Source organism: Cavia porcellus, unplaced genomic scaffold, assembly GCF_034190915.1.
Source record: "Cavia porcellus strain 051 isolate PalLab524CR breed Dunkin Hartley unplaced genomic scaffold, mCavPor4.1 scaffold_24, whole genome shotgun sequence".
NCBI lineage: Eukaryota > Metazoa > Chordata > Mammalia > Rodentia > Caviidae > Cavia > Cavia porcellus.
The window spans coordinates 529751-556970 of record NW_026947507.1 but is presented as its reverse complement, the minus strand read 5'-3'; the positions used below and the strand labels follow the sequence as shown (position 1 = coordinate 556970).

General features: G+C 37.9%; 1 protein-coding gene across 1 annotated transcript; it reads right to left on the bottom strand.

The window, feature by feature from the left end:
- On the bottom strand, positions 1-25625 carry Saraf (store-operated calcium entry associated regulatory factor). Its single transcript, XM_063234558.1, has 6 exons — positions 25442-25625; positions 16135-16313; positions 6378-6792; positions 4119-4260; positions 3164-3318; positions 1-1132 (listed from the first exon to the last, which is right to left on the bottom strand). The coding sequence occupies exons 1-6, from the start codon at positions 25542-25544 to the stop codon at positions 1107-1109; spliced, it is 1020 nt and encodes a 339-aa protein (XP_063090628.1). The 5' UTR covers positions 25545-25625; the 3' UTR covers positions 1-1106.
- Between the last annotated feature and the right edge of the window lie 1595 nt (positions 25626-27220).

The window sequence follows — 27220 nt, the reverse complement described above, 5'->3', positions numbered from 1 at the left end:
TGAGAATTATCTTTTTTATTTATTAGTATTTTAATGTTTGATTCAAACACTATTACAACAATATTTGAGATTCCACAGAGAACTGCATGCATTTGCTATTAAAAAGACCTTTTTTGTTGAAGCATTTCAACTTTACCTCTTGGGAACTCTCTTGTTACTTTTCTCTGGTTGCTGAGACAAAATTCTTGACACCCAAATGACAGAGGGAAAAGTTTATTTAGCTCCCAGGTTTGTGGAGGTTTCAGTTCATATTCAGCTGGTCCAAGGCAGGGTGGCATGGCAGAGGGGCAACAGTTTTGGAAGCAGAAGATGGCAAAAGCAACAAGAGCAAAAGAGAGAGCAAGTCTCCTCCCTTCCCTTTTATTGTGTGCAAGCTACCTGCTCAGGATGTTTACAAAGTAAGGACCCTGGCCCTCTACTGAGTCACTTAAACTTCTAAACTTTTCAGACTGACACAATGTATCAATCATTATAGGAACTGAAGAAACAGGGAAGTTTCAAGTATTTGTCAGCACACAGTCATTCACAAATTCCTAGGTGCTTATTTTCTACATTTACCTATGAAAGGTAATTTTCACCAGAAGCCTACCATGACTGAAGAGTTCAGAGCTTTAGAACTCATAAAGTGACCAGAACCTACAAATTAGCATAATTAGTTATCCAAAGCTTGATTCAAATATTTGAAGAATAGCAAACACCAAATAACGTAATACCAAAAAGAATTAGATATTAGACAAAGACTCATCCACTAAAATAACCTAAAACTGAAATTTTCTTCACCAGTTTGTACTGGTGTGACTTTTTCATTAGTACTGCTTCCAATAGTTTCACAGGTTTTATAAGCAAACAATAAATCTCTAGCATTCTGCAAGAATCATCACTTTCATAAACTGCACTGTACACCTGCAATGTTATACTATTATATAATAAGCATTTTATCATACACCAACTTTTAGCCACAAACAATAAAACACAAAAAGCTATACAGGACAAAACACAAAACTTTTGAATATTTCCCCTTCCTCACTCGTTAGCAGGTAGCATTTTTTTAAAAGAGAAAGTGATGAAAACGCAGAAATTTTGCTTCCAGTGTTCAACTTCCTTTTTTATCGTCGTCTAGTACCACCATATCCTAGAATGAAAAGAGTAAAATTTGTACTAGCTTTCTAAAATAAGTTAAAATTACTTATACAAAATTACAAAAGTAATGCATGTTTATTGTTAGCAAATGAAAAAGAGATGAGGGAAGGTGAGGATAAACCATTAAGTGGAACAAAACTATGCAGGATATACAGCACCTCCCACAGCAACTCACACATTTGCTATGGATAACACTTACTCAGGAAACCAAAGATGTGTATAATGGTAAGGCAAAGTGGGATCGTTAACACTAACAGGGTCTAAGCCAATTAACAGAAAGGCCAAAGAAGCATAAACTGTGCCTCATCACATCTACAACTCTCATGGTAAACAGAAGAAATGTAGTGGCTAAACTTCTTCCTGGTGTCACCCTAACTGGCGATTAGGAGAGACAGCGGAGGAGATTAGTAAAGCACACTTCTGGGTGTGTTGGGGAAAGTCACAGGGGTACAACCTTGGCCACTGTACCTGGCCTATCACCTCTTTCCTTTTGGTGCTGCTCCTCTGCTCTGCTTCTTGGCCACTGGAAACTAAGTATCTTACTGTCTTGTGCCCTTTTGCTGTGATGTCTCTGTCTTGCAGCCAACCAAGTATGGACTAAATTCCCTCTAATTAATCACAAGACAAATTAAATCTCTTCTTTAAATTGTGAGTAGATGCTTGGTCCCCACAACAGGAAAGCTGACTAACACAGGGAGCCCGGAACTGCAATGGCCCATGTACTTAGATCCACCCCCCCCCCCCGCCACACTGACAGACAGGCTATGAAAAGGGACACTGAACATTCTTGTGCTTACCAACCCATGTACAAACATATATATTTCTATTGCTAGGTATATTGGCCCTTCCTATCAGTGAGTTCCACATACATGGATTCAATCAACTGTGGTTTGAAAGTATTTCCAAAAAAGAACATTTGTCCTCATCATTATTCCCTAAACCACACAATATACCAAGTTATTTGCACAGCAGTTACTTTGTACTAGATATATTAAGTAATCTAGCGATAATTTAATATATATGAGGATATTCTTAATTTATATGCATACTGTCCTTGAAGGTTAATGGAACCAACAATATCACATAATATAGACACACAACCATCTTTGAGAGTAAAACCACAAGATTCTAGATGCTAGGTTCAATTTTAGTAGGGAGTATCAGTTTCTCAAAGTGCTTATGTTGATTCATATCCAAACAGCACTATGAGAATTCTATTGTTACATTTTTAAATACAGGTAAATGTATTTTTTAGCCATCTCAAGAATTATTCTTTATTCTATAGCTTATTCTTCCTGAAAAAGATAAACCTAATCCATAGCAATGTACAAATGTTTCACCTCCCATTTCCTACCATTTCCAATGATTAATCAGATATTTAACTCCAAGTTACTACTTTTTAGATCTTTGCTTCTTACAAAACATTCTATTTACGCTTTATAATAAATATTTCTGACAATTATTAAAGAATAGCTCCATGTACTTTTTTTTAATCTTCCTGAATTTGAAAAGTCAAACTTCTACTTAAAAACACTTTCTGTGAGCTTAGAAGATTCTTACAGATCACAGAATTAAACATTTGTAAAAACTAACCACCACCATCACCCCCTAGGGCAGGGGTTACAGCTCAGTGGCACAGCACCTGCCAGGCAAGTGCAAGGTCCTGAGGTTAATCCCCAGTTCCAAATAATAAATAAATAACCTCCAGAAAAGTTTTAAATTAAATCTGTACCTCAGTGGTACAGATGACCATAAACCAACTCTGATTTTTAAAGAATGTTTACAAATAGAAGAAAAGATTATGTAGATATCTCAATTTCCCACCAGGAGTGTAATCATTACATACTGCCAACATGTACTAATCAAAATAATTATGTTCTAATTTGTTAACCTTACTATCAATATTTTTGGGTGAGCATACCAAAGAAAATCATATACTAAATATTTAACCATCTTCTAAATTCTAAAACTACTTCTGAACTTTCCTACTACATAGTAGAAGCATCCATATTTTTGCTCTCACCTGATGCTGTTCTGGTTTTTGTCTCCGAGCCTGAACATGTCGAATAGCCCCCTAGGCCTCCGTGAGGTGGCGAGTAAGCACGACTATTCCATGGACTGCTATACGGAGGAGGATAGGAAGGCTGGTACCATGAGTTTGAAAATGGTGTTGCTGTCCTTTAAAGACATAGAAGTGGGTTAAGCATCTTTCCTGTGACTGTAATTTTTAATTACTTTTCTGTTCCTAAACCATAAGGGAAAAAAAGCATTGTTACCAAATATTTTTCCCAGACTATTCAGTAGATCAGGGTTAACATCAAATAAATTCTATAAATTTCTGCTAATGTTATAGTTCTGCTTTAGGGAAAGACAGGAAGAGAAAGTAGATGTTTTTGTTTTGTTTTTGAGACAGGGTGTCGCAATACAGTTCAGGCTGGCCTTGAAGTTACCATGTTAGTAGCCCAGTCTGACCTCAAACTTCTAGCAGTCTTCCCAGTCCTGGGCACATGTACCACCACACCCAGCTTGTTCTTTCTTTTTGAATTCATACTCAAGAAAAATCTAAACTTAAAGTACAACTAAAGCTCAAGGAATTCTAAAACCTGGCCTCAAGCTCTTTCCAGGCTTACTTTTATCATTCTTCTTCCAAACTAGACTGCTGATAGTTCCTCCCAAATGTCTCCATTTCTGCCTTCTCAGTGTTCTCAGATGTCAAGCAAATAGTGTTTTTCTATCTCATAATATTTATGAGGATGGCACAGGAAGGAACCACAATGAAGGAAAATACTATATACAATATTGATTAAAGCACATATGGTGTATCTTTCCCCATCCCAAACTAATCTTATTTAATAGGAAAATATCAACATAATTTATTTTCCTTTATAAAAGCAAATGCTGTGAAATTATAAGCAAAACAAAGAAACCTTGAAGGAAAAGCTGAAGTGAAGAGCAAATGAAATCAATGCAAAGCCTACCTACTGCTGCCGAACAAATATCCTAATATTCCTCCAGCTCCCAGGCCAGTCCAGAACCCTGGTCCCGAATCTCCATATCCTTGTTGTCCTGCAAAAGCACTGCCAAAACCAGAAGCTGTACCATGGCCAGTACTCTGTGATCCTTAAAATAAAAACGATTAAATTAAACATCTTCACTGAAATGTAACAGTCAAAATTTGATGTTTCTATTATTTCACCTACTGTACTACTTAATAATAATTTGATGTTTCTATTATTTCACCTACTGTACTACTTAATAATAATCAGTTCTCAGGGCTCGGGGATTTAGCTCAGATGTATAAGCAGCTGCCTGGCAAGGACGAGGTTGTGAGTTTGATCCCTGGTACAAAAAAATAAAAAATAATAATAATACCCAGTTCTCAACTTATAAACAAGCTGTATCTATAAAGTACATCTGTAAAATACGGGCTCAAAATTCATAAGCACATTTTTCATGGAGAAAGGGAAAGAGCAATATACTTGAGAAATGGGAGGAAGTTTCCCTATAAGGTTATATGTATTTTCCTTGCTCATGATAAGCCATCAGAAGGTAATCTCACTTTACAATGATTTGCATTCTGCATTTCAACTGTCTTTGAGGGCTCCAGATGAGAGAGCATTTCATGATTTTCTGATGGACATTTATTTCTGTCAGCTGAGTTGTACTTTCAAAATGACTAAAATAAAATGCTGCTCAGAGAAAGTTTTTTATAAATTGACCAATACATACAGGAAAGCATACTAAGCTTACATGGATGGCATAAAAAAATTGGCACCGACATCAATAAACCATTTCTGGCATTCTAGAAGGCTCATTACAACTTCTCAATAGATACCTACCTGTATCTAAGGTAATTACTCTGACTACGGTCCTTACACGCCTGTTCACTCCTGATCTTTTCATAAATACAATCATTGACTATGCATTACTTCATGTCTGCCACATCATTATTTCTATGAAAGTCAATCCTACTCTTATACCTATCAGCTATTTTGTAACTCATGTAGCAGTCCATCATGTGAAAAACTCATAATTTGCTTTTTTTTTTTGGTACCCGGAATCAAATGCAGGACCTTGAGCTTACCAGGCAGTTATTTATGTTGCTGAGCTGTATCACCAGCCCCTGCATTCTAACAATTAGTCTATTTCCCATTTTTGTCTATATTAATAAAATTACTATGAACATTCTTGTGTATTTTTTTGTGCACAATGCCTTCACTTATCTTTGGTAAATACCTGAAAATGGAAACCATGATCATGGGGTAGACATATTTAGTTTTAGTACATTCTGACAATTTTCCAAAGTGTTTTGCCACTTTTAACTCCTAAAAACAAAATATAAAATCTCCAATCACTTATCTTTGTGAGTTCTTAATACTCATTTTAATGTTAGTCATAACACTGGTTTTTTAATGGTTAAAGACAATCCCCTTGGGGGCTGGAGATTTAGCTCAGCACCATAAGCAACAGCCTGGCAAGCACAACACTGTGAGCTTGATCCCCTGTACCAAAATAATAATAATCTCCTTGTGGTTTTATTCTGCATTTCCCTAAAGAAAAATGTTAGCACATTTATAGTTATATTGGCCATCTGGATATTCTTTTATTAAAAAATGGCTTTGTGTCCTCTCTCCACTATTTAAATGGGATCTTTTCTCAAATTCATGAAAGGTCTATATATATTTTAGATACAAATCTTTTGTTGAACGTTTTACAAATACTTTTTCTCTAGTCTGTGGCTTGCCTTTTCACTCTCTTAATGGTCTTGATAAATAGATGAGCTTAATTTAAATAAAGTGTAACCTTTAATTTTGTAACTAGTACTTTTTGTGTTCTGTTTAAGAAATCTTTGCCTGTCCTAAGAACATGGCAAATGTTCTCTCATATTTTATTCTGGTAACTTGTTTTATCCTTTCTCTTGAAATCTACATTACTTACTGAGTTTAACTACTGTGTACAGTGTAGTTGATACAGGGGTCAAGGGAAATGCTTACTAACAACTCTGATCAAGTCTCGCTGATGAAAATGATTTATAATTTAATAAGGCATCCTAAAAATAGTAATCATCACATACTCATAAAAAAAGACCAAAAGAGGCAAAAGAAATTGAAAGTAAACACATAAGAAGACAAATCTACTTTGATTTCTCAGTGCAATCATTCTTTTTTTCAAAAGAAAGCTCAAGATTCATTGGCTACCATCCAACCTATTGGCAGCCACTGAGAAGGGAAACCCACCTGTGAACTCAGACTTAAAGCCTGGGGGAGGAGCTCCTGCCGAGCCGCTGAACCTCTGATGATGCTGGGAATATGGAGGAGATTCAGAGTACGGTGGAGGCGAACACTGGCCGTCACTAAGAAACAACTTGTAAACTACAAAGGCAATAGTAAGCAGCACTCCGATTGTGACCAATCCACCAGTGGCGCAGGAATCTGCAGAGTAGTACTTATAATAGTAATCAGAGAATGAGAAGCCCTGCTGTCTTCCAGATTCTTTCAATTTCTTCAGGCCAATCTCTGTATAATCTAAATGATACTCCAAGCCACAGGAACCTCTAAGTACATACTGGTCTTCAGAGGAATCATAGCCTTCACAGCTCACCACAGTTTTTCCAAACCTGTATGCAATATCCAAATCGGTCTTACATTCCCACTGTGAAAAAAAGTAGAAAGAGGTTCTAATAACCAAAGTACCTTTTCACTTAGTATTATATTACTTGGAGTATATTATATCTATCATAAAACTGCAAAATAAAGAGAGGAAATAATGAACAAAATTCAGGATAATTATATATTGGGGGAAGGTAAACTAGGGGCTTCAGAGATACAGGTGATACTGGTATACGTCTAAAAAAATTTTTTTAATACATGCTTGCAGTAGGTAATAACTGCACTCATCAAGAAGTAATATGCACATAACAATCTTAATTCCTTCTTCATCCCTTTCTCCTCTCTCCCTCTGTCTCCTGGTTCCCTGGTATTTTAAGCTAGGGAGCACAGGGAACTGAGCATTCTCTTTATTCCTTATATATACATGATATATGTCCTTTTCTATGTATTAAAGATTCCATAATTTTTGAAATGTGAGGAAATTTTTTAAAATGTCAGCATTTTGCTACCAGCATTCAACGTGCTTCTTTAAAAAGATATTTTAGGGGCTGGGGATTTAGCTCAGTGGCTCGAGTGCTTGCTGATAAATTCAAACCCCACTGCCAAAAAGAGAGAGAGAGATTTTAAGATCATCATCATATATAAAGATCCAGTAGCTACACATAACATTGGAGATACTGCTCTGAAAAGCGAAACTTTCTATTTAAATTTTTATAAACCATGGACTAATTTTATAGGGTCCAATCCTACAGTCTTCTGTAATTTTTTGAAAGATATTTAGAAAAATATAAAAAGATTCCACTGTAGCCTTAGAGAAGTAAAGACTGTAGCTCAGTGGCAGAGTATGTACTGAGCATGGGCAAGGCCCAGGGTTCAATCCTCACTACCACCAAAAAACTAATAAATAAATAAGCTCAAGTTTAGTTCTAAGCAGGTTAAATGCTTTAGTGTTTATTTACAGTCTTTAGATCTTTTTTTTTTTTTTTGAAACAGTCTCATGCTATGTAGCCCAAGGTACAGTGACCTTCCTGCCTCAGCCTCCCAGGTGCTGTGATAAGCATATGCCACCACACCCAGCTCTTTCTTATGATAAACAGATATGAGCTAAAGTAAATTATTTTATTGCCTTTCTGTTATGTTTGTACAAATTATCTTCTCTCAAAATTTAGATATACTATTCTACATTTTTATAACAACTTTATTGCGACACATAATTTACAGACTTCAGTGGTTTTTGGTACATTCACATAGTTATGCAACCATTACCACGATCAATTTTAAGATGCTTTCATTACCCACTAAGAATTAATGCTCACTCCCTTCTCAAACTTCCAATCCTATTAACAATCTACTTCCTATCTAAATATTTGTACACATCCTGGACGTTTCTAACAGATGGAGTCACATAATATGGGGCCCTCTATGACCAGCTTCCTTCACTTGGTGCAACAATCAAGGATTTATCTGAAGCAAGACTTAGACAAAATTTATTTGATAGCGGTAAAATTTTGCTTAAATATAAAAGCTAAATTTACATTTATATGTCACGTTAATTCCCTAATAGTGTACATTAAAAATGGCTCTGGGAAAAAATTTAAATTCCTACTACTAAACATAAGCCGAAGTATGATACACTCTACACTTCTTTTCTCGTGCTGTCTTTGCTCTCTTCATCTTCAGCTCCCTTCATAACACAAATAACCCTCTAAGTCTTCCCGAAAGCCTCCAACCAGACATGATTTTACAATACCTTCTTAGTGCATACATGTAACTTGAGTGTTTATCTCTTTTACTAGGAAAAGTGTTTCTTGATTCTATACTATTCATTTTGTACATAAAATATTCAACATATGTTTAAGGAAGACATCATTATTAGTATTTTTTTTCAATCAAAACTAAAAATATGCTTCCGGAGGTAGTAGCGTGGTAGAATACTGCCTACCATGTGTGAGGCCCTGAATTCATGTGGTAAGGGGTGAAAGGGTTAACTCCCTAACTCCCCAGAGCGGGGAATGAAAGGGTTAACTCCCTAACTCCCCAGAGCTATCAGAGCAGAGCAGAAAGAAATGCCTAACTCCCCAGAGCTATCAGAGCAGAGAAAAAAAAAAAAAGAAAGAATGCACCTGCAAGGTTGTTCTGTCTCAACGAGATAAGTAAGACAAGTAACTGTTCTGTTCTGGGCACATAGTGACTGGGCTAGGACCCCCAGTCTCCATGGTTACTCAACCCCAAACCCCTCCAATCAACTTCTGCCAAGTCCTATCCTGCTCAAAATTAACCAATGCAATCTGCTTCTGTAAACTCGCTTGCCTCCCGTTTGCCCCCTTAAAAACCCTACACAATTCCCCCTTGGGGTCTTCCGCACTTGTTTGCCTGGGGGACCCCATGCGCATGGAAATAAACTTTTTTCCCTCACCAAGAGTTGAGTCCTTGGGGTCTCTTTCCCTGCGGCGTCGGCCCTAACATCTTGGAGGCCCCACCGAGATAGCACGTCTCACGGGAGGTGACCTCAACGGCTCTGCGGTGGGTGAGTACGACCGGTCGCTTCTTATTTTTACTCTGAGGATCAATCTACCGGTATTTTACGCCCCGAGCCAACCGGGCAATTTTTGTTACCTGTTTTTGTTATCTGTTCTCTGTTCTCTGGTGACCGGGGAACGCCCCACACGGTTTTCCGTGACTCACCGTCTGCGATAGGATTTTCCTATCGGTCTGGGGAATTTCATTCCCAATCTGTGGTCCTTCTGGGCCAATCTGGGGAATTTCATTCCCAATCTGTGGTCCTTCTGGGCCAATCTGGGGAATTTCATTCCCAATCTGTGGTCTGTCTGGGCCAATCTGGGGAATTTCATTCCCAATCTGTGGTCCGTCTGGGCCAATCTGGGGAATTTCATTCCCAATCTGTGGTCCGTCTGGGCCAATCTGGGGAATTTCATTCCCAATCTGTGGTCCGTCTAGGCCAATCTGGGGAATTTCATTCCCAATCTGTGGTCCGTCCGGGCCAATCTGGAGGCACCCCCTAAGGTGACTCATTTGGTGTGAAACTCATGCGTGAGAGTGAGGTGGCCAGCCTGTTTGTCCTGTGTGTTGTGACTGTTGTGATCGGTTATTTGTTGTGTCGCGCGTACGCTAACCACTCTTTGTCTTCAGAACACCATGGGACAAAGGACATCGTCCCCATTGTCCCTCACCCTCGACCATTGGTCAGAGGTTCGAGAGAGGGCTCACAATCTCTCCTTACAGGTTAAAAAAGTAAATGACAAACTTTCTGCTCGTCTGAGTGGCCCACATTCTCCGTGGGTTGGCCACCAGAGGGGACTTTCCACCTTCCCCTCATCTTAGCAGTTAAGAACATCATCTTCCGCCCCGGACGAAGAGGGCCACCCCGACCAGCATGCCTACATCTTGGTATGGCAGGACCTCAGGAAAGAGCCCCCACCGTGGGTAAAACCCTTCCTTCCTCCGCCCTCTCCTTGGTTGCCTATTTAAACTTGTTACTAACTTAGGGGCTTGTTGCCCATTTCTGTTGCAGGATCCATATGGCTTATTAGATTCAAGGTTCATGATAAAAAAAATTATTTCCTTTAGCTGACCAAACTATGCAAGAAGCTCCCTTTGTTTGTGTCTTTAATGTTGTGGCGCTTTGTTTAATATGTAAGACTTCAATTGATTGCTTACAACCTCAGCATACCTTTTAAAAGAAATATTTTTTTCTCTCTGGTGAAAATGTAAACATGTACACATATATATATGTATATCTATGGTTATTAAAAATCATATCAACTTTGCCAAGTAAAAACCAGGCGGTACTATGTTTGAGCCAATTAAAAGGTTACAGTTTTGTTTTTAAAATACAGCATTTTTATGTGGTAAAAAGACATAAAATAAGTATGTTTTGGACTACTAAAAGGTGACTTCAAGGGTTTTGTTGAGAGTTTTAATGTTGTCTGAAAAGTGAGAAAAAAGGTAATTGACTGGTAATAGTAAAAAGAGGGACAAAAAGAGTGGTCTTCAAGTAAAGGTGTCTGGCTATGCCAAAATGTGAAAAAAGATTAAAGCTTAGTTTGAGAGGTATTATTGTAAGTTGTAGAAGGCTCAAGAAGATGTAAATTTTATTTGTCTTGATTTATAGTACTGCAAATAACAGGTTTGACAAAAAGTAAATGTGTTTAAAATTTGACAGTATTAGATCAGTTTTGGTAAAAGTATACATAAGATTGTACTTTGCTGCAAAATGTTTTCATTAAAATGAGATTATAGGTGATACTAAAAATAAGATACAAGTTCTTACATGTACTGTAAACATCTGGGAGATTATACAGCACAATTTTGTTACCTATAAAAAAGCCCTTTTTGTTAAGAATATAATTTTAGTAAAATGATGGCCTGCCACGTGACACCCTTGGACAAAAAACAGTGTGCCATCCAGATGAAGCCGGCTCTCTGATCCGGAATGCCAAAACCATGTTCTCCTTTTGTGCTACCCTGACTGGACATCCAGAGGTAAGGAGGTTTCCCAGTATCGCCAGTTGTTCTCTTTGTAACTCAGTCGGCCCCACATGTTAGACAAAAATTACAAAGGTTTGAGAGGTTTAAAAAAATGCCCCTCAGCCAGTTAATAAAGATAACAACAAAAAGGTCTTTAAAAACTAAAAAATTTACAAAAAGATAGCCAAGATGTTAAAATTGCTCTACGAAAAAAAAAAAACTTTTAAAAAAACAGATGAGAGTTTCTGGGGGCAATTGGATACTGTAGGCTAAATTTTACTGAAAAGCTTGCCTCTATATGACTCCCATAAGGGAGAAACTCAAAATTCGCTGAACTGGACTGATAAATATAAACAGGCCTTCCAACAGCTCAAGCGGGCCTTGACAGAGGCCCCAGCCCTGGGACTCCCTGACGTTACCAAGCCTTTCATCTTATTCATAGATAAACTCAGGGACATTGCCAAAGGAGTCCTAACTCAGGACATTGGCCCTTAAAAGAGGCCTATAGCCTACCTCTCCAAAAGACTTAATCCAGTAACAGGAGTATGGCCCCCTGCCTTAAAATACTAGCTACTGTGACAATGTTACTTAAAAAAACGAAGAAACACGCTTTGGGCAAGTGATTTCTGTGGTAACCTCTCACAGTTTAGAGACTCTTATCAAAACCCCTCCAAAAAAAAAAAAAAAAGGCTCTCCAATGCCAGAATTCTACTGTCAAGCCCTGCTTCTAGACCCAAAGTCAATGATATTCAAGACTTCTTCAGCTTTAAACCCAGCCACCCTTATGCCTGATGATGACCTGGAGAAACAAAGGACACCTCTCCATGAGTGTGCTGACATCCTCAAACTGCAGCGGAACCTACAGGCTGATCTTACTGACCAGCTTTTGGAAAATGCCGACAACTGTTCGATGAAAGCAGCTTCATCCAGAACGGCAGAGACAGATGAGTGGCCGGGACAGCAGTGACCACCAAAAAGGAGGTACTCTGGGTTAAAGGGTTACAGCCTGGCACCTCTGCCCAAAAGGCGGAGCTCATTGCTTTGACTGATGTACTAAAACTAGCCACGAAAAAGAGGGCTCCACAAATCCTGAATTTGCTGGCAACAGTCTGGCTGTCAGCAGATTGCTGCTATTCACCTGAGGAAACAATTTGGCAGATCAGGCCGCTAAAAGAGTAACAATCACATCAAAGAGGCCAGCCGAAAAAGTAACTGCTCTGATGCAAGTCCCCCCGACCTTATCAGAACCAGTCTACACAAAAAAAGACTACACTGGTTGTTGTAAGCCATCTAACGGATTCCAGTCCCTGTGACTAAAAGACAAGTACAAAATTTCTAAGAGCCACAGGACTGATCCAGAGTTTGGGACCCTGGCAGAGGCCTGTTGTCTACCTTTCCAAGAGACTTGGTTCTGTGGCAACCAGATGGCCACCCTGTCTGCGGTGATTTCTTCAATGGCCCCCTCATAAAGGAGGCTTAAAAATTGACTTTTGGACACAAACTCTTAATTGTTTCCTCCTATTCACTAGAGACTCTCATCAAGGTCCCACCAGACTGATAGATGTCTAATTCCTGAGCCATACATTATCAGGCACTATTTCTGGAAACAACAGCTTCAAACTCGGCTACTTTGCTGCCTGAGGATGACCCCTCGTTGCCTCATTGATCACCTCACGGAACATCGACCTTATGTAGTTGATAAGCTACTGTCTAGAGTTCCATCCTACTTCTCTGATAAAAACAGTTATGTCTCTCAAGAGCCCATTTGCACTTAAAAAGACCAACATCTGACAGCTCAACTTCCAAGAGATTCCGGGGGCTAATATCAAGCTAGCCCAGTCTGTGAGCTTCAGATGCCCTCAGTGCCAATTGGTAAATCTAAAAGTACTACAACAAATAAAAACCACTGGTTATCGTGGGACTATGCCTAAAAACACTAAAAAATAGATTTTACAAATAAAAAGCCTAAACTTCAAAAATATAAGTGTTTTCTACTTAGTCTGAGTCAGCTCTGATAACAGTTTCTCTGATTTGGTCTCCCTTTTTATCCGTGGGGTCCAACAATGGCCTGGCTTTTATAGCCTAGTAACTCAAATTAACCTAAGCTTTACAGATCAATTAAAAAAAAACTCAATTGGGCTTACCAGCCTCAGAGTTCAAAAAAGGTAAAAAGATAAGTTAGATTTTAAAGACTATAATTACTAATGGCCTTAAAAACTGGCGAAAACTGGGTGAGTCTCTTTTCCTTCTGCCCCTTTACATGCGTGATACACCCCCTATGTTGCAGATATTTCCTCTTTTGAGGTTTTATGTGAGGTTTCTAAAAATTAGCTAATTTAACTAATCAAGATCTTATTAAGTCTCCCCAGACTTTTCAGCTAGCTGTGACTTCCATCCACTGGTTACTTCGCTGCTGCCCACTACAGCTAAAGAGCCTAGACACCTAGACAAGCGACCTCACCATAAATCTCTTGAGAGCAACCTCACCGTAAATCTCTTGAGCCGCAATAGATTGTCAAAATAGCTAAAAGCCTGCCTAGATTCAACGTTCCCAATGCAGACAAGTCCCAACTTCAAAAGACCGTCAGCCTACAAATAAGTAAACTGTCATTTCTTCCAAGGACACTTTAAAGCTTAAGATTGTCTAATATAACTAATAATTTTGTGTTCTCCTCTTTATAAAGACCCCAAGGAGGCCTCTGTCTGACTTAAAAATTGTTACTTGTATGATAAAACAGAGTAAATTTAAATGTTGGTTTTCTTTCTCCTTTTGGTTAACAGCTTTAATGACAGCTACAAGACCTTTGTTAATCCTCCTACTGGGCCTTATATTATAAACAAGTTGATAAACTATGTCAAAGTTCTTAAAAACTTATGATTTTAAAGACACATACAAGGTTATAAACAGATGCAATAAAAAAGCTAAGAAAAAAAATTAAATCTCGAGAGCCCCCTTCAAGTAAAGCCAAAATGTTCTCCTTCTGGGAATCAATCCTGCCCTATATTCTCCCTTTACTGAGACCCCTGGCTGGATTCATTATAGTCATGGCTATAGCCCCTTACCTCATTAACCGAGTAACCCAGTTTGTGAGGGCTCAGATCTCTCAAGTAAAGGTTATGGTGCTACGTCAACAATATGATCCCTTACCCATACAGGACCTTTAAGATTAAAAGTCATCAAAAAAAAAGGGGGGGGGGAATGAAAGGGTTAACTCCCTAACTCCCCAGAGCGGGGAATGAAAGGGTTAACTCCCTAACTCCCCAGAGCTATCAGAGCAGAGCAGAAAGAAATGCCTAACTCCCCAGAGCTATCAGAGCAGAGAAAAAAAAAAAAAGAAAGAATGCACCTGCAAGGTTGTTCTGTCTCAACGAGATAAGTAAGACAAGTAACTGTTCTGTTCTGGGCACATAGTGACTGGGCTAGGACCCCCAGTCTCCATGGTTACTCAACCCCAAACCCCTCCAATCAACTTCTGCCAAGTCCTATCCTGCTCAAAATTAACCAATGCAATCTGCTTCTGTAAACTCGCTTGCCTCCCGTTTGCCCCCTTAAAAACCCTACACAATTCCCCCTTGGGGTCTTCCGCACTTGTTTGCCTGGGGGACCCCATGCGCATGGAAATAAACTTTTTTCCCTCACCAAGAGTTGAGTCCTTGGGGTCTCTTTCCCTGCGACGTCGGCCCTAACAGGGGCTGTAAAAATAATTTAAAAGTAAAACACAGTGAAGTGTACTTTAATCTGTAGACCCTACAATTCAATTTATTCAAGTTAGCAATAAAGGGGAAAATGTTGTAAAATAAGTATTACCTGGCAAACACAAACTCTCTGAACTATACTACACATAAAGGCCTTACCCACAAAGAATAACATTCTGATGGAAAAGGAAATCATCAATACGAGATTCTTGCATAGCTGGGGAAGTAGCCCAGTGGCAGGGCCCTTGCCTAGAACGTATGAGGGTCTGTGTTTGATCTCCAGCACTGCCCCACTGCCACTACACCCCACAAAAGGATTTTTTCCTAGTGACCAAAACACTGCCTGTTTTTTTGAAAGCAGACTGAATATAAAGTAGGACTATAGGCACTGATTTAAACTAAATTTGCCTAACAAAATCCATCCCCCATCTCTAGAGTATATTAAGTTTTAGAACTTCAAGAAGGTGTTCAGGCTCCCTATGTAGAAAATGCTAGCATCGGGGCTGGGGATTTAGCTCAGCGGCATAAGCACCTGCCTTGCAAGCAGGCAGTCGTGGGTTTGATCCTCGGTACCGATAAAAAAGGAAAAAGACCAAAAAAAAAAAAAAAAAAATTAAAAAAAAAAAAGAAAATGCTAGCATCCCAAGCAATAAATAAGGGCCACTAAAATGGTCCTATTCCTAAAAAATTACTTTCAGGGGCCAGGACATAGCTCAGTGGCACAACACCTGCCTGCCAAGTGCAAGGCCATGAGTTCAATTCCCAGTATCAAAAAAAAAAAAAAAAAAAAAAAAAGAAAAGAAATTACTTTCAGCTATATGACAGTTTTAAAATCTAAGAATGCTGGGGGCACATGTATGCCTACTATTTATAATCCATAATTCCTGATCACCTTAACTTTACTACTTAAGGGTAAGTTAGTATTTTTGGCAGAACTAAGAAAAATGATAAAACATTTTGAAAATTTACCAATATAGTAGAAGAAAGTTTTGGTACAAAACTTACAATGCCTATTTCCAGGCTCTGAAATCAGTTAATTTCTTTTGAAGACTGTTTCTCCCATGGGAAAAATAAAAATAATAAAAATAATTTTATTTTACAATGAGCTGAAGTCTTCCATGAATGCTTCACCCAAGTATTAATATCCCAAAAAGCAATTTATTGAATAAAAATTTCATTTAAACTGTCGCTGCTATATTACCTGTACATCATAACCATCCCAGCCTTTGTTCTGACACTGTATGACTTTTGGAGTATAGGCATCACAACCAGCTGTGCCTCCAACACATTTCAACTGTGGGATGGGGTCCAGCCTCCGGGAGGTGGTATAGCGGTCAGAGTAAAGAGTAAGAGCTTTTACATCTCGCAACAATATTCTGTCTGAAACAAGGAGAACACAGAGGAAGAAAATAAATATCCTGTCAAATACAGAAACATTCATCCTAAAACATTTCTGTCATCAAAAATAGTTTCAAAAGAAATGTTCTTTCTCCTCTTTGAAAATAACTGAGAAACCAGTCTCTTAAAGGCAACCTAACATTCAGGCCTTTTGTGCAAAATTCAAATGTACTTACCTCTCTTCATTTCAAGTCTGATGCTCCTACATTACAAACTACGTAATTTTACCTAATTAAGAACAAAAAGCTTAATAACCTGAAATGCACTACAATGTAACAATAGCATGGTTAAACAAAAATGGCAGAAATATATAAATCCCTAAAGTATATTTAATTAAATGAACAGATTAATAAACTATGATCTATTCTTACAGCAGAATATTCTATATTCCACAGCAGTCAAAATGAATTAGAACTCATGCATCAAACTAGATAAATAGTAAAAATCATATTAAGCAAAAGAGAAGTTATGAAATATGTTAAGTATAACTACATAAATTGAAAAAGGGCAAACAGCACTTAATGTTGACCTTTATAAATGTACATAATATAAAAACATGTACAGGAATGATTAAATACCAAATGCAGGTAAGTAGCTCTAGGGAGAGAGGAAGGGAAGAAAAGCTCTTCTATCCCTACTGTTTCATTAACTGAGGTTGAAGAATTTGCAGCAATTATGGCAAAAACAAAGACTAAATAAAACTGAGGGTGATTACATGAATGTTTGTTGTGTACTTCTATGTGTTTAAATATTTAAAATACTTTACAATTAAAATTAAAAACACTGAACTTTTTCACAAATTAAAAATAGCACCAGGGCTGGGGATTTAGCTCAGCGGCATAAGCACCTGCCTTGCAAGCAGGCCGTCATGAGTTCGATCCCTGGTATCGATAAAAAGGAAAAAGACCAAAAAAATAAAACAAAATAAAAACAAATAAAAATATCATCAAAAAGAAAATGACAGGACCAGTTCAGGAGGTCCAAAAATCCAACAAGCACTGCAGGAAAAAGGGATAGAGAAACCAGGTGGGATTAACCATGTGGGATTAATTTGAAGAAAAGACCTCACTGAAGAGTATGAGTTGTCACACTTTCTAGGACACAATAAATACCCAGGCCTGAAAACAGAGCAAAGACACAAATGAAATTTGTCCTCACTGTGTTTTTGGGCCTGAGTATTTCTGGAGACTAAAACGAATCTATAAACTGCCAAAAGAAAAAAAACAGGTCATGTGTTTAGAAAGAAACACACAGAATGCTTCTAACCTTTCTCTCAATCGGTTGGGAGTACAGTGATAGTCACTTTATTATTTCTAAACTACACACACACATATGCATACTTTTTTTTTTTTGTCTTTTTCTTTTTTATGGGTACCGGAGATCGAACTCAGGACAGCCTGCTTGCAAGGCAGGCGCTTATGCCGCTGAGCTAAATCCCCAGCCCCTTGCATATTATTTTTTATGCCAAGGATCAAACCCAGAGCCTCAAGCACACTAGGCAAGTGTCTATTACTGAGCTATACATTCTGCCTATACATTATCTGTTGTCTTAGTTACTTTCCTCATTCATGAGACAAAATACTTGACACTCAAAATTATGGAACAACTTATTTTGTAGAGTGGCAAGGCAGACAGGCATCACAGAGCAGAAACATTCACAGCAGTCAGAAGACAGCAAAAGCAAGCAAGCAACAAGCCCATTTCTGTCCAGACTAAGTAGCACTCATACCCTTAATCCTAGCATTACACAGTGAATCCTAGCATTCCACCCTTAACCCTAGCATTGTAACACACTCTAGCCACCTCTAGAAAGTTCCACCTATGTGGTTCCACCTATGACCACATGAGGCTTTGAGGATATATCTAGACACAAGTCACAACTTCTGGAAATGTATGTTTCACAATTTTTAAAAAATTAAAATGGTAAACCTACTCTGCCTCTAATTTCACATTCTGTGACAACCAAAAATTAACAGCTTGATAAGAACCTTTCTCCTCAATCTTTTTCTTGCTCACCCAACGATTATATAAATATAGTACTGATATTCATTTCATGATTATTTTTTAAATTATACATACACACATACACACACACACACACACACACACACACACTATGCTGGGGATCAAACCCAGCAGTTACACAAACAGGTATTACAATCTCTGTTTATTTTCATAAAAATTGACTCATGCAGTAAATTTTATCCACTTTTTTTTTAATGACATATCATGGAGAATTCTTTATGTCAGCAACATTTCTTTATGTCAGCAGGCACAAATCTCTTTAAACTTTACCTAAAAATTTAATATATCCCATTGAGATTAATAAACCACATTCTCACCATAAAAGATTTATAGACCATTTCTCATCAAAATATGATAAAATTAGAAATATAAATACATTAAATAATATGGCAATAAAAATCTTTAATTTAGTTGGAAAATAAACACAGCCTTTGCATCAGATTGACATCAAAACAAATTTAGAATTGAGTTTGCAAACTCATACCTTATACTGCCAGTCAAATGTTTAAAATACATCACTGGCTAAAGGTGATTGCGTATAACATTCAGGAGGTGGCAGGGCCTGTGGTAAACGGAGAACTCAAATTTCAAAAGCCAATGGAAATTCAATCTAACTAAAACAGTCTTATAAACATCAGGTTTTTGTAAAGTTCTTTTTAAAAAATCAAAACCTCTCGAGCACAAAGGAATGTTTACAATCTATGTGTTTTTTTCTATTTTTAAATAGCATATAAATGAACTAGTAGAGAAAAGAACAAAAAAATAGAGGTGAGGGTATAGTTCAGTAATAATAAATTCGTGGTTCACACCCACAAGACCCTGGGTTTAATCCCCAGCACCAACAAGGAAAAAAAAGAATGAAGCAAAGAAAGAAAAAATAAATTACAAAAGCTAAATCAAAATAAAATATAAGATAAAGATCAAAACTGTAAAATGTAGGAAAAGCAACTTCTGAAAATGGTTATTTATAAAATACATTAGAATAGAAAAACCTATGAAAAGCTATAAACATTACTTATAAATACAATGGAAAATGAATAAAGAAAAGACTAAGTTATATATGGATGGGAATATCACACAATAAACAATTTTCTCAAAATTAACCCGTAACATCAAAGAAATCCTGTTCCAAATACCAAAAAAAATTGCTCTGAATCCTGAAAAAATGATTCTAAAACTTACATGAAAGAATAAATACAGAAAAGTTACTGTGACTATTTGAAGGAAACAATAACAACAAAGAAAAGAAATCTGGGCCACAGAGCTATAATAATGTAAACAGTTCAGTATTGCCACAGACTTAGAAATACTGGTCAACGAAGTAGAATCCAGTACTATACTCAGAGACACTTTTGGGTACATAAAAAGTTTGCGGGCGGGCTGGGGATTTAGCTCAGCGGCGTAAGCGCCTGCCTGGCAAGCGTGAGGTCGTAAATTCAGTCCCTGGTACCATAAAAAAAAAAAAAAAGTTTGCATATGACTACGGTGACATTTCAACTCAGAAAAAGTAGTCAGAAAATAGTGCAGGGACAATAGATTATCCATGAGTAGAGGCAGTTAGAGTTTATCTTATACTATATGCACAAAAAACATTGTATTACAATAACAATAAAAAGAAAGTACACAAGAATATGTTTATAGGGGCTGGGGATTTAGCTCAGCGGCATAAGTGCCTGCCTTGCTAGCAGGCAGTCGTGAGTTCGATCCCGGGTACTGATAAAAAGGAAAAAGACAAAAAAAAAAGAATATGTTTATGATCCTGGGATGGAGAAGGGCTTCTAAGAGACACTGCAAACAAAAGACTGACCAGCAAGTAGAGTACATTATGTTTTGAAATGAAAATCTAAGAATTCATAAGGATATTCAAAGTACATATCAAAAATTCACCTGTCATCATGATTTGAGGTGGCTTACAACTACTTATTTTGAAATTGGTACTGTACTTAAAGATTAAAAATTGAATGTTTATCTGATTTTCCAGTAAGAATATAATCAGAAATAGCCTCTGCTGATGAGGAAATTCTAACTGTATTGAAGAATGCTAACTAATAAATGTAGAAGAAATGATAAAAATTTAACATTTTCATTCAAAACCCTAAAGAGATTTATCCAGCTGACCCGTATAGTGTACAACTTCAATCCAGCACTAGAAAAGCTAAGGTAGAGGGATTGTGAACTTGTGGCCAGGCTTTAAGACATATGGAGACCCTGTCTCAAAAACAAAAGCCAAGAAAGGGAGAAGAAAAAAAGAATGGAAGAAGGTGGGAACAAGAGCAAAGAGTAAAAATGACTGACACAAAGAATTAAACCATGATAAAACCACGGTGAATAGATATCAGTATACATTACACAGACTTTTCTAATTATAAGCGGGAATTTACAAGGTCCGGGCACTAAACACAGAGGCCAATCTTAAAATTGGTAACAGTGGTAGAAACTGGTATTAGAACAACTTCTATGATATATTCCCCAAAGTATTTACTACGAATCTAGTCTTGCATTTATGCAGTTGACCAAATATGCAAGGGGAATGGGCCAGGCATGGTGATACACATGTGTAATCCCAGCTACTTGGGAAGCTGAGGCAAGAGGATTAAGTTCAAACCAGGTGTAGACAACTTAGTGAGATCTTGTCTCAAAATACAAAAATAAAAAGGGTCCAGCTCAGTGCTCCCTGGGTTTAATTCCCAGTACCATTCATAAAAAAAAAAAGGCCAAGAAACACCCACCAAGAAGAAAAATAAACCTAAAATAGTGTCATGAGAAAATAGGTCCAATAAAGTAAGAAACCTTACTCTGATGGGCAAATCACACAACCTCTTCAGCAAATAAGTAGCAGGAAAATACAGACTGTCTCATATTTTCAAAATAAAAGACTTAAGGGTTAATACAACCAAATGCAATGCACAGTTCTCAACTGGGTCTTACTTGGATGTAATTAATTATACAAGACATTTTCAAACCAACTGTGCTATCTGAACATGAATGGATACTACCCCATATTAAGAAATCAGAATTAATTTTGTCAGGTACAATCTTATTTTATCCCAAAAGATTTAATGGTGACCAGGTATGATGTCTGAAATTCACATTGAAATAGGTCAACCCAAAGTAGAATTGAAGGAAAAAAATACTGTATAAAGATTCACAATTTACCATCTACATTTAAAATGTCCTCCCCAAAAACCTTCCAATAGACAAGAAGGACTAGTTGCAAAAGAATGTATTAAAAGACGTGTTTGGCTTTTCACGGAGGTAAACAAGGGCAAAACTGACTGAGCAATCATACAATAATGTCTATTATACTTGGTACAAACAATAGAGAGGACACTATTTTATGTATGCAGAGTTTCTAGATTTATAAATTCAAGAAAACTTCCCAAAATACAACCCTGTTTTGTTTGATAAAACTGGACACATTATCAATTATCACAATTTTCTATACCTCTAATAAACAGAAAAATAGAAAGCCTACTTTAATCAAATTAGTGACAAAACACATATATATGAATATAAATAAATGTCTAGAAATAAACAGGGTCAATTAAAAAAAATCTATGTAAAAAAGTAAAGATATATAAACCTAAATACATGTGTTACATGTTTAATCAGGAAACCAACAGGACTTTTTAGAACTATAAAGAAATTATGTTTAAGATCTTATGGAAAAATTAATGTCTATAAATAGGGAACTTTTTTAAAAAACAGTATGTTTATTACCATAAAGTTACCATCGTCAAAGCTATTTGGAATTAGAACAGACACAAAAGAAAGTCTAGAAATCCAGATACACGTGGGAATTCAATGTAAGATAAAATGGGCTTTTTAATTTAAAAAAAAATGCATTCTTTTCTGGAAGGGGCTGTGTACTGGGAACCAAACTCACGAGATTACACTTGTCAGGTAGGTGGCTTATGCTGCTGAGTTATATTCCCCGCCCTAGTGAGTATGTTTTTCTGGAAAATGATCCTATGTTCCTTTGTATTCCTTTTGTTTTGTTGGGGGTTTTTTGTTTGTTTGTTACCAGGATCAAATTCACAATCTCATGCTTGCCAGGCAGGCAGGCACTTATGCTGCTGAGCTAAATCCTGAGCCCAAAAGATGCCTTAACAAATGGTACTAACATAACTGACCATGCAGCTAGAAGAAAATCCACCTACACTACATAAAAACTTAATTCATGTAGATCCAAAATGTCTATTGACAAAATAAAATATACTATATAAACCTAATCTATCTCTTCATATATAAAAAACTAAAACAATGAAAATGTTCCTGTTATGCATGGTAGCACCTGTCTATAAATCCAGGTACAGCAGGTTGAGATAAGAACACTGAGACTTCCAGGGCAGCCTGACCAATGCAGTGAGGTCCTATTAAAAAAAAAAAAAATTTAGACTGTATAAATTAAATAAACTAAAATAACAAGAATAATAATTTAACAGTATTGAGACTGAATTTAACAGTATTGAATATAACAGTATTGAGATTGTTAAAGAACACTGAGCTACACCAATTTATATGATTTTGGTCAAGACATTAAATTTACTTGTGTAGAAGTTTCTTTACCTATAAAATTAAGATGGTTATATTGATAGTATCAATCTTGAAATTTATTGTGAAGCTCAGACATAACTTACTAAAAATTATAGGGCAGAGTACTTGATGTATAGTAGGTGACCAAGCATGAGAAATATTACTAAGAATCAGTATACACACACGGAGTGTCATACCACACCCCCAGCATCTTTCTTCCCTAGAGCCTTAAGGTCAAAGAGTAAAATGCTCCCAAGCTACTATACTAGTTACATCAGTCAAGGGACACAGAGAGTTCCCTGAACTCCAATCTCATAAACCAAATTCCACTTTTGGCTCTCAAATTTAAGATAAACAGAACTAAACTCCCCTCAATCCAATTCTCAGACATTCTTTCCTTCTCAAGACATGGTAATTGCACACTTGTACATGTTAAAGCCAAAAATCTTAGGGTTAAGCTGGGCATGGTGGCACACTAACAGAGGCTAAAGCAGGATTTCAAGTTAAGATCCATAAGATCCAGTCTTTTTTTTTTTTTCTTTTTTTTTTATTATCGGTACCGGGGATCGAACTCACGACCGCCTGCTTGCAAGGCAGGTGCTTATGCCGCTGAGCTAAATCCCCAGGCCCCAAGATCCAGTCTTAAACTGAAAAAATAAAAAAGGCTAGGGATGTAGTTCAGTGCAAGGTTACTGGATTCTACTGAACTACTAAAAGAATAAACCTTAACCTTCGGCTGGGGATGCAGCTCAATGATACAGTGCTTGAAAGCACGTGAGAACATACGTGGCCCATGGCACTACAAAACAAAACAAAATACAAACAAAAACCTTGGAATTATTCTTGTCTTCTCTCCTCCTCTGAGACCTACAGTATCAGGTTATCACCTGAGCTCCACTGTGCAAACTGATGAGAAAAAAATTTGACCACTCATCATTTCCACCATTCTCCCTCTTTCCTAGGCCAGATGGCCACTCTTGGAACTTAACTGGCTTCCTTGGTTCCCTCCTGGCACTTTGTTTTCCACGCACTAGGTAGCCCTTATAGTCCTCCAAAAATATTGTCAGTCACTCCTTCCTTCCTTTCAGGTTTCTGATCAAAGGTCACCTTAAGTGTACTCTTGCCCAAAGCATATTTATTTAAATCCTTCCTTTTGTTTGCACATCCTCTTCCTTACTCTGCTTCATCCTGTCCACATCACTTTGGTGCACTGTTTAGGGGCAAGACACTCTTTTTCATTCATAGCTATATTCTCAATGCCCAGAAAAGTGATTTAAATATAGGACTACATTCAATAAAGAATTCTGAAAAGTCTTAGGTAATCTCTTTAGAATGGTGCCCTCTCTACCAAATTATGTTACCTAAGACAATGTAAATGCATCTAAAGGCAAACAAAAAATGTTACACAGTTGCTTTATCAAAAGATTTCATAAACGATATCCCAATAAAGTATCTTCATAAAACAACTCCTCGAAGTAAACTTAAAAGTGAAACTGATTTACTCTGCAAAACATTTTACTGCTTTTTGTTCCAGAACAGTAGTTTTACAGCGTCGGTGAACTAAAAGCCACCGGAAGTGGCTCACCATTAATTTAAATGCGGTTGTTTTTAATAATTTCCTTGACTCTTCACTGATGAACTTCCTTTTTTCAGAATTAATCAACTAAAGTTTCATTCCGGGTTTTAAATTATAATTTTAATCAAGTAATTTTTATATAATTTCTAAAAATACACAAGGAAAATGTAGACACTTAGATCAACGTGGTTTTTTATAAATATTGTCATCAGTGAAGTGCTTGTTGCTCTCATTCTGCCAGAGGAAAACAGGACCTAACAGAAATAAACCTGTTGCTTAAATTCAAAAGCCTGGCATGTCCAATCAGTTCACAAATAGAATACTGTTAGGTTGCCATGCCTGACCATCTTTCTTCCAAACCAAAAACGATGCCATTTTAATTGATGAAAAGTCACTGCTTACATTTTGTATAATTACATTTTGATGATATACAAACAAAAAGCCTAATCTCTAATAATCGTTTATCCCGTACCATCGCCTAAAAAATTAGAGAGAAAAAAATCTAATTCCTATGAACGGAGAAAAACAACGGGAAAAGCTGGCGTAATGCGATGTACTTCACTGCCAGGACCTGAATAAGACGAGGGAATTCTGCTCGCAAAAGCAGCAGGGTCTGTGATTCTGCTCATCAACCCGCCGACTCTGAGGCCCAGTGGCTAAAGGTGACGCAACTGCGAGCCATAGCAACAGACAGCCTTGACAACAGCCGGGGGCGTCGACAAGAGACAGCTAAGACAACAAAGTAAGACGCCAGGTGAGTGTGGACCTAGCCAGACAGACTAGGGAGTAAGTGCTACAGCCTGAAAAGGTGGACACTATCGGAGAATCCAGGAGAGCAAGAAAGCAAATGCGAGGAACGCAGTCGTCACACCCCGACCCAGTCGGAAGCGCAAAGGGACCGGGCAGCGCAGAGACAAGGAAGGATGAGGGGCGACGAGGGAAACGGCCCAAGGCAGCGTGTGGCAGCACTCACCAGGGTCATTCCAGCACAGCGCAGGGCTCGCCAACAGCAGAAGCACAAGCAGGCCGAGGGGCTGGCAGAGCCCGGCCGCCTCTGGCGCGCCAGTCAGGGCCATGGCGCTCGGTGAAGATGACGCGCGTCTGTTGGGCGCCCGCAGGCCCGCGGCGGGCCGCGGAAGTTCTCGCGCCGCTGTGCAACGACGCCAGACACCGCCAGCGGGAGACGAAGGGCTGATGGCACCGTCGCAGCCGCCGCGCGCGCAGCTACTCCGTCACTCCCGCAGCGACGCGTGGCTAGCCGTGAGTGGCTGCTGTCGGGCCCGCCCCTGGGGCTCGCGGTTTAGGGGCGGGGCCAGGGGTGCTGGGTGGGGCTAAAATGTGTGCAAGGAACCGAAGGCCAAAACCGACGCTCCAAGTGGGTCTTCACCTTAAAAGATTAAATTGTCTTGGATTTGCTCCAAAATAATGGGAAGAAAAAAATAATGTAGGGATGGAGAAAGTGGATGGGGCGCATAAATAAAACACTGACCATATGGTGAGATCTGAAGGTAGCTAATGGTACGTGGGAGTTCATTATATTACTTTTATACATAGTATTTCAATTTTGGCACAATAAAAAAATTTTAAATTTTCCCTGAGTTGATCTGTAAGGGTTTATAATTCCCTGTTTACAAGTTGTGGAAAAGGTAAAAATCAGACAAATCTTAAAGCACCAAGAATTTAGCAGCTGCTCAATAATCAAAAAGACTTTCTTACCTCATCTCTGAATTAATTTTGGCAATTAAGCCATCTTTTGAAAAGCGTTGAGTCTATAAAACATAGCATGGACTCACTTTATTAACATTATCTACAGAATATTAAAAGGATATAACAGTGTTTAGTGTTCACTTTGAGAACTGCTTTTAAAATGCCTTCCAACTTTCTACTTTTTTTCAGAGAATGATTTTCAAACTTCAGTTTCCAGAGCAGTTGTTTGCAATACATGTGGCTCGGCTCACAAAAGTTGTAAGAAGACCTGGAGTGGGACCCAAGAACTTGAGAAACACCCTAACAAATTTGTTGTAAGTGATCTTTGAAAATGCAATACTGGGAAACACTGTTTGAAGGTCTCAAGTTATTGGTCCCTAGACAGCATCTTCAAATGATAAGCTTCCCTGTTAAAAACACGGAGCATCTCTTGGGAATGATAAAGGAATACAATCTCCTAGAATTCTGTGACCATGGAAACAATAGACTACATAGAACCTTCTGACAAAATAAACAATCTAAGTTGCCCACTGATACCATCAGAAACAACCATAATACCCAACATATTTGCATTCAAAAGAGTAAATTATTGACTACCAATTAACCTCTGGGGTTTGTGGAAGCTAAATTTTAAAAGCTTCCGTAAATACGATCTTTTCTCAGGAGCCAAGCTACACGTAAGTCTTAAGATACAAACCTATCATTTTGTACTACCAGTAATCACTACTGATCAGTTGTTTCTCACCACAGATCAGCAGTTTTCCCTCAACCATCCCTCCTTTCAAAGATGGAATACTATGGTACAAAACAAGAACAGATGTTGTGGCAACATTTAAAAGGAATCATTTACTTTTCCAGGCATTCTACTTAGTTTCCTGTTACTGTAACAAACCGGGTAATTTGTAAAGGAACAGAGATGCAACTGGTGAAGGCTGCCTTGTGCATCATAATGTGGCCCTACATACTGAGAAAGAACAAGAAAGATGAAACTTGTAGCCTCAGACCTGAATCCACTCTTGAGAGTAGAGCTCTCATGACCTAGGGA

What these genes read in the sequence shown, in the direction of transcription:
- Saraf (XM_063234558.1), bottom strand. Translation starts at nt 25,544, where the DNA reads ATGGCCCTGACTGGCGCGCCAGAGGCGGCCGGGCTCTGCCAGCCCCTC. An exon ending in GGGATGGTTATGATGTACAG is followed by an intron (nt 6,793 to 16,134) that starts GTAATATAGCAG and finishes TTTTTTTCACAG; the next exon opens with TGGGAATGTAAGACCGATTT. An exon ending in CTTTAAGTCTGAGTTCACAG is followed by an intron (nt 4,261 to 6,377) that starts GTGGGTTTCCCT and finishes TTTTATTTTAAG; the next exon opens with GATCACAGAGTACTGGCCAT.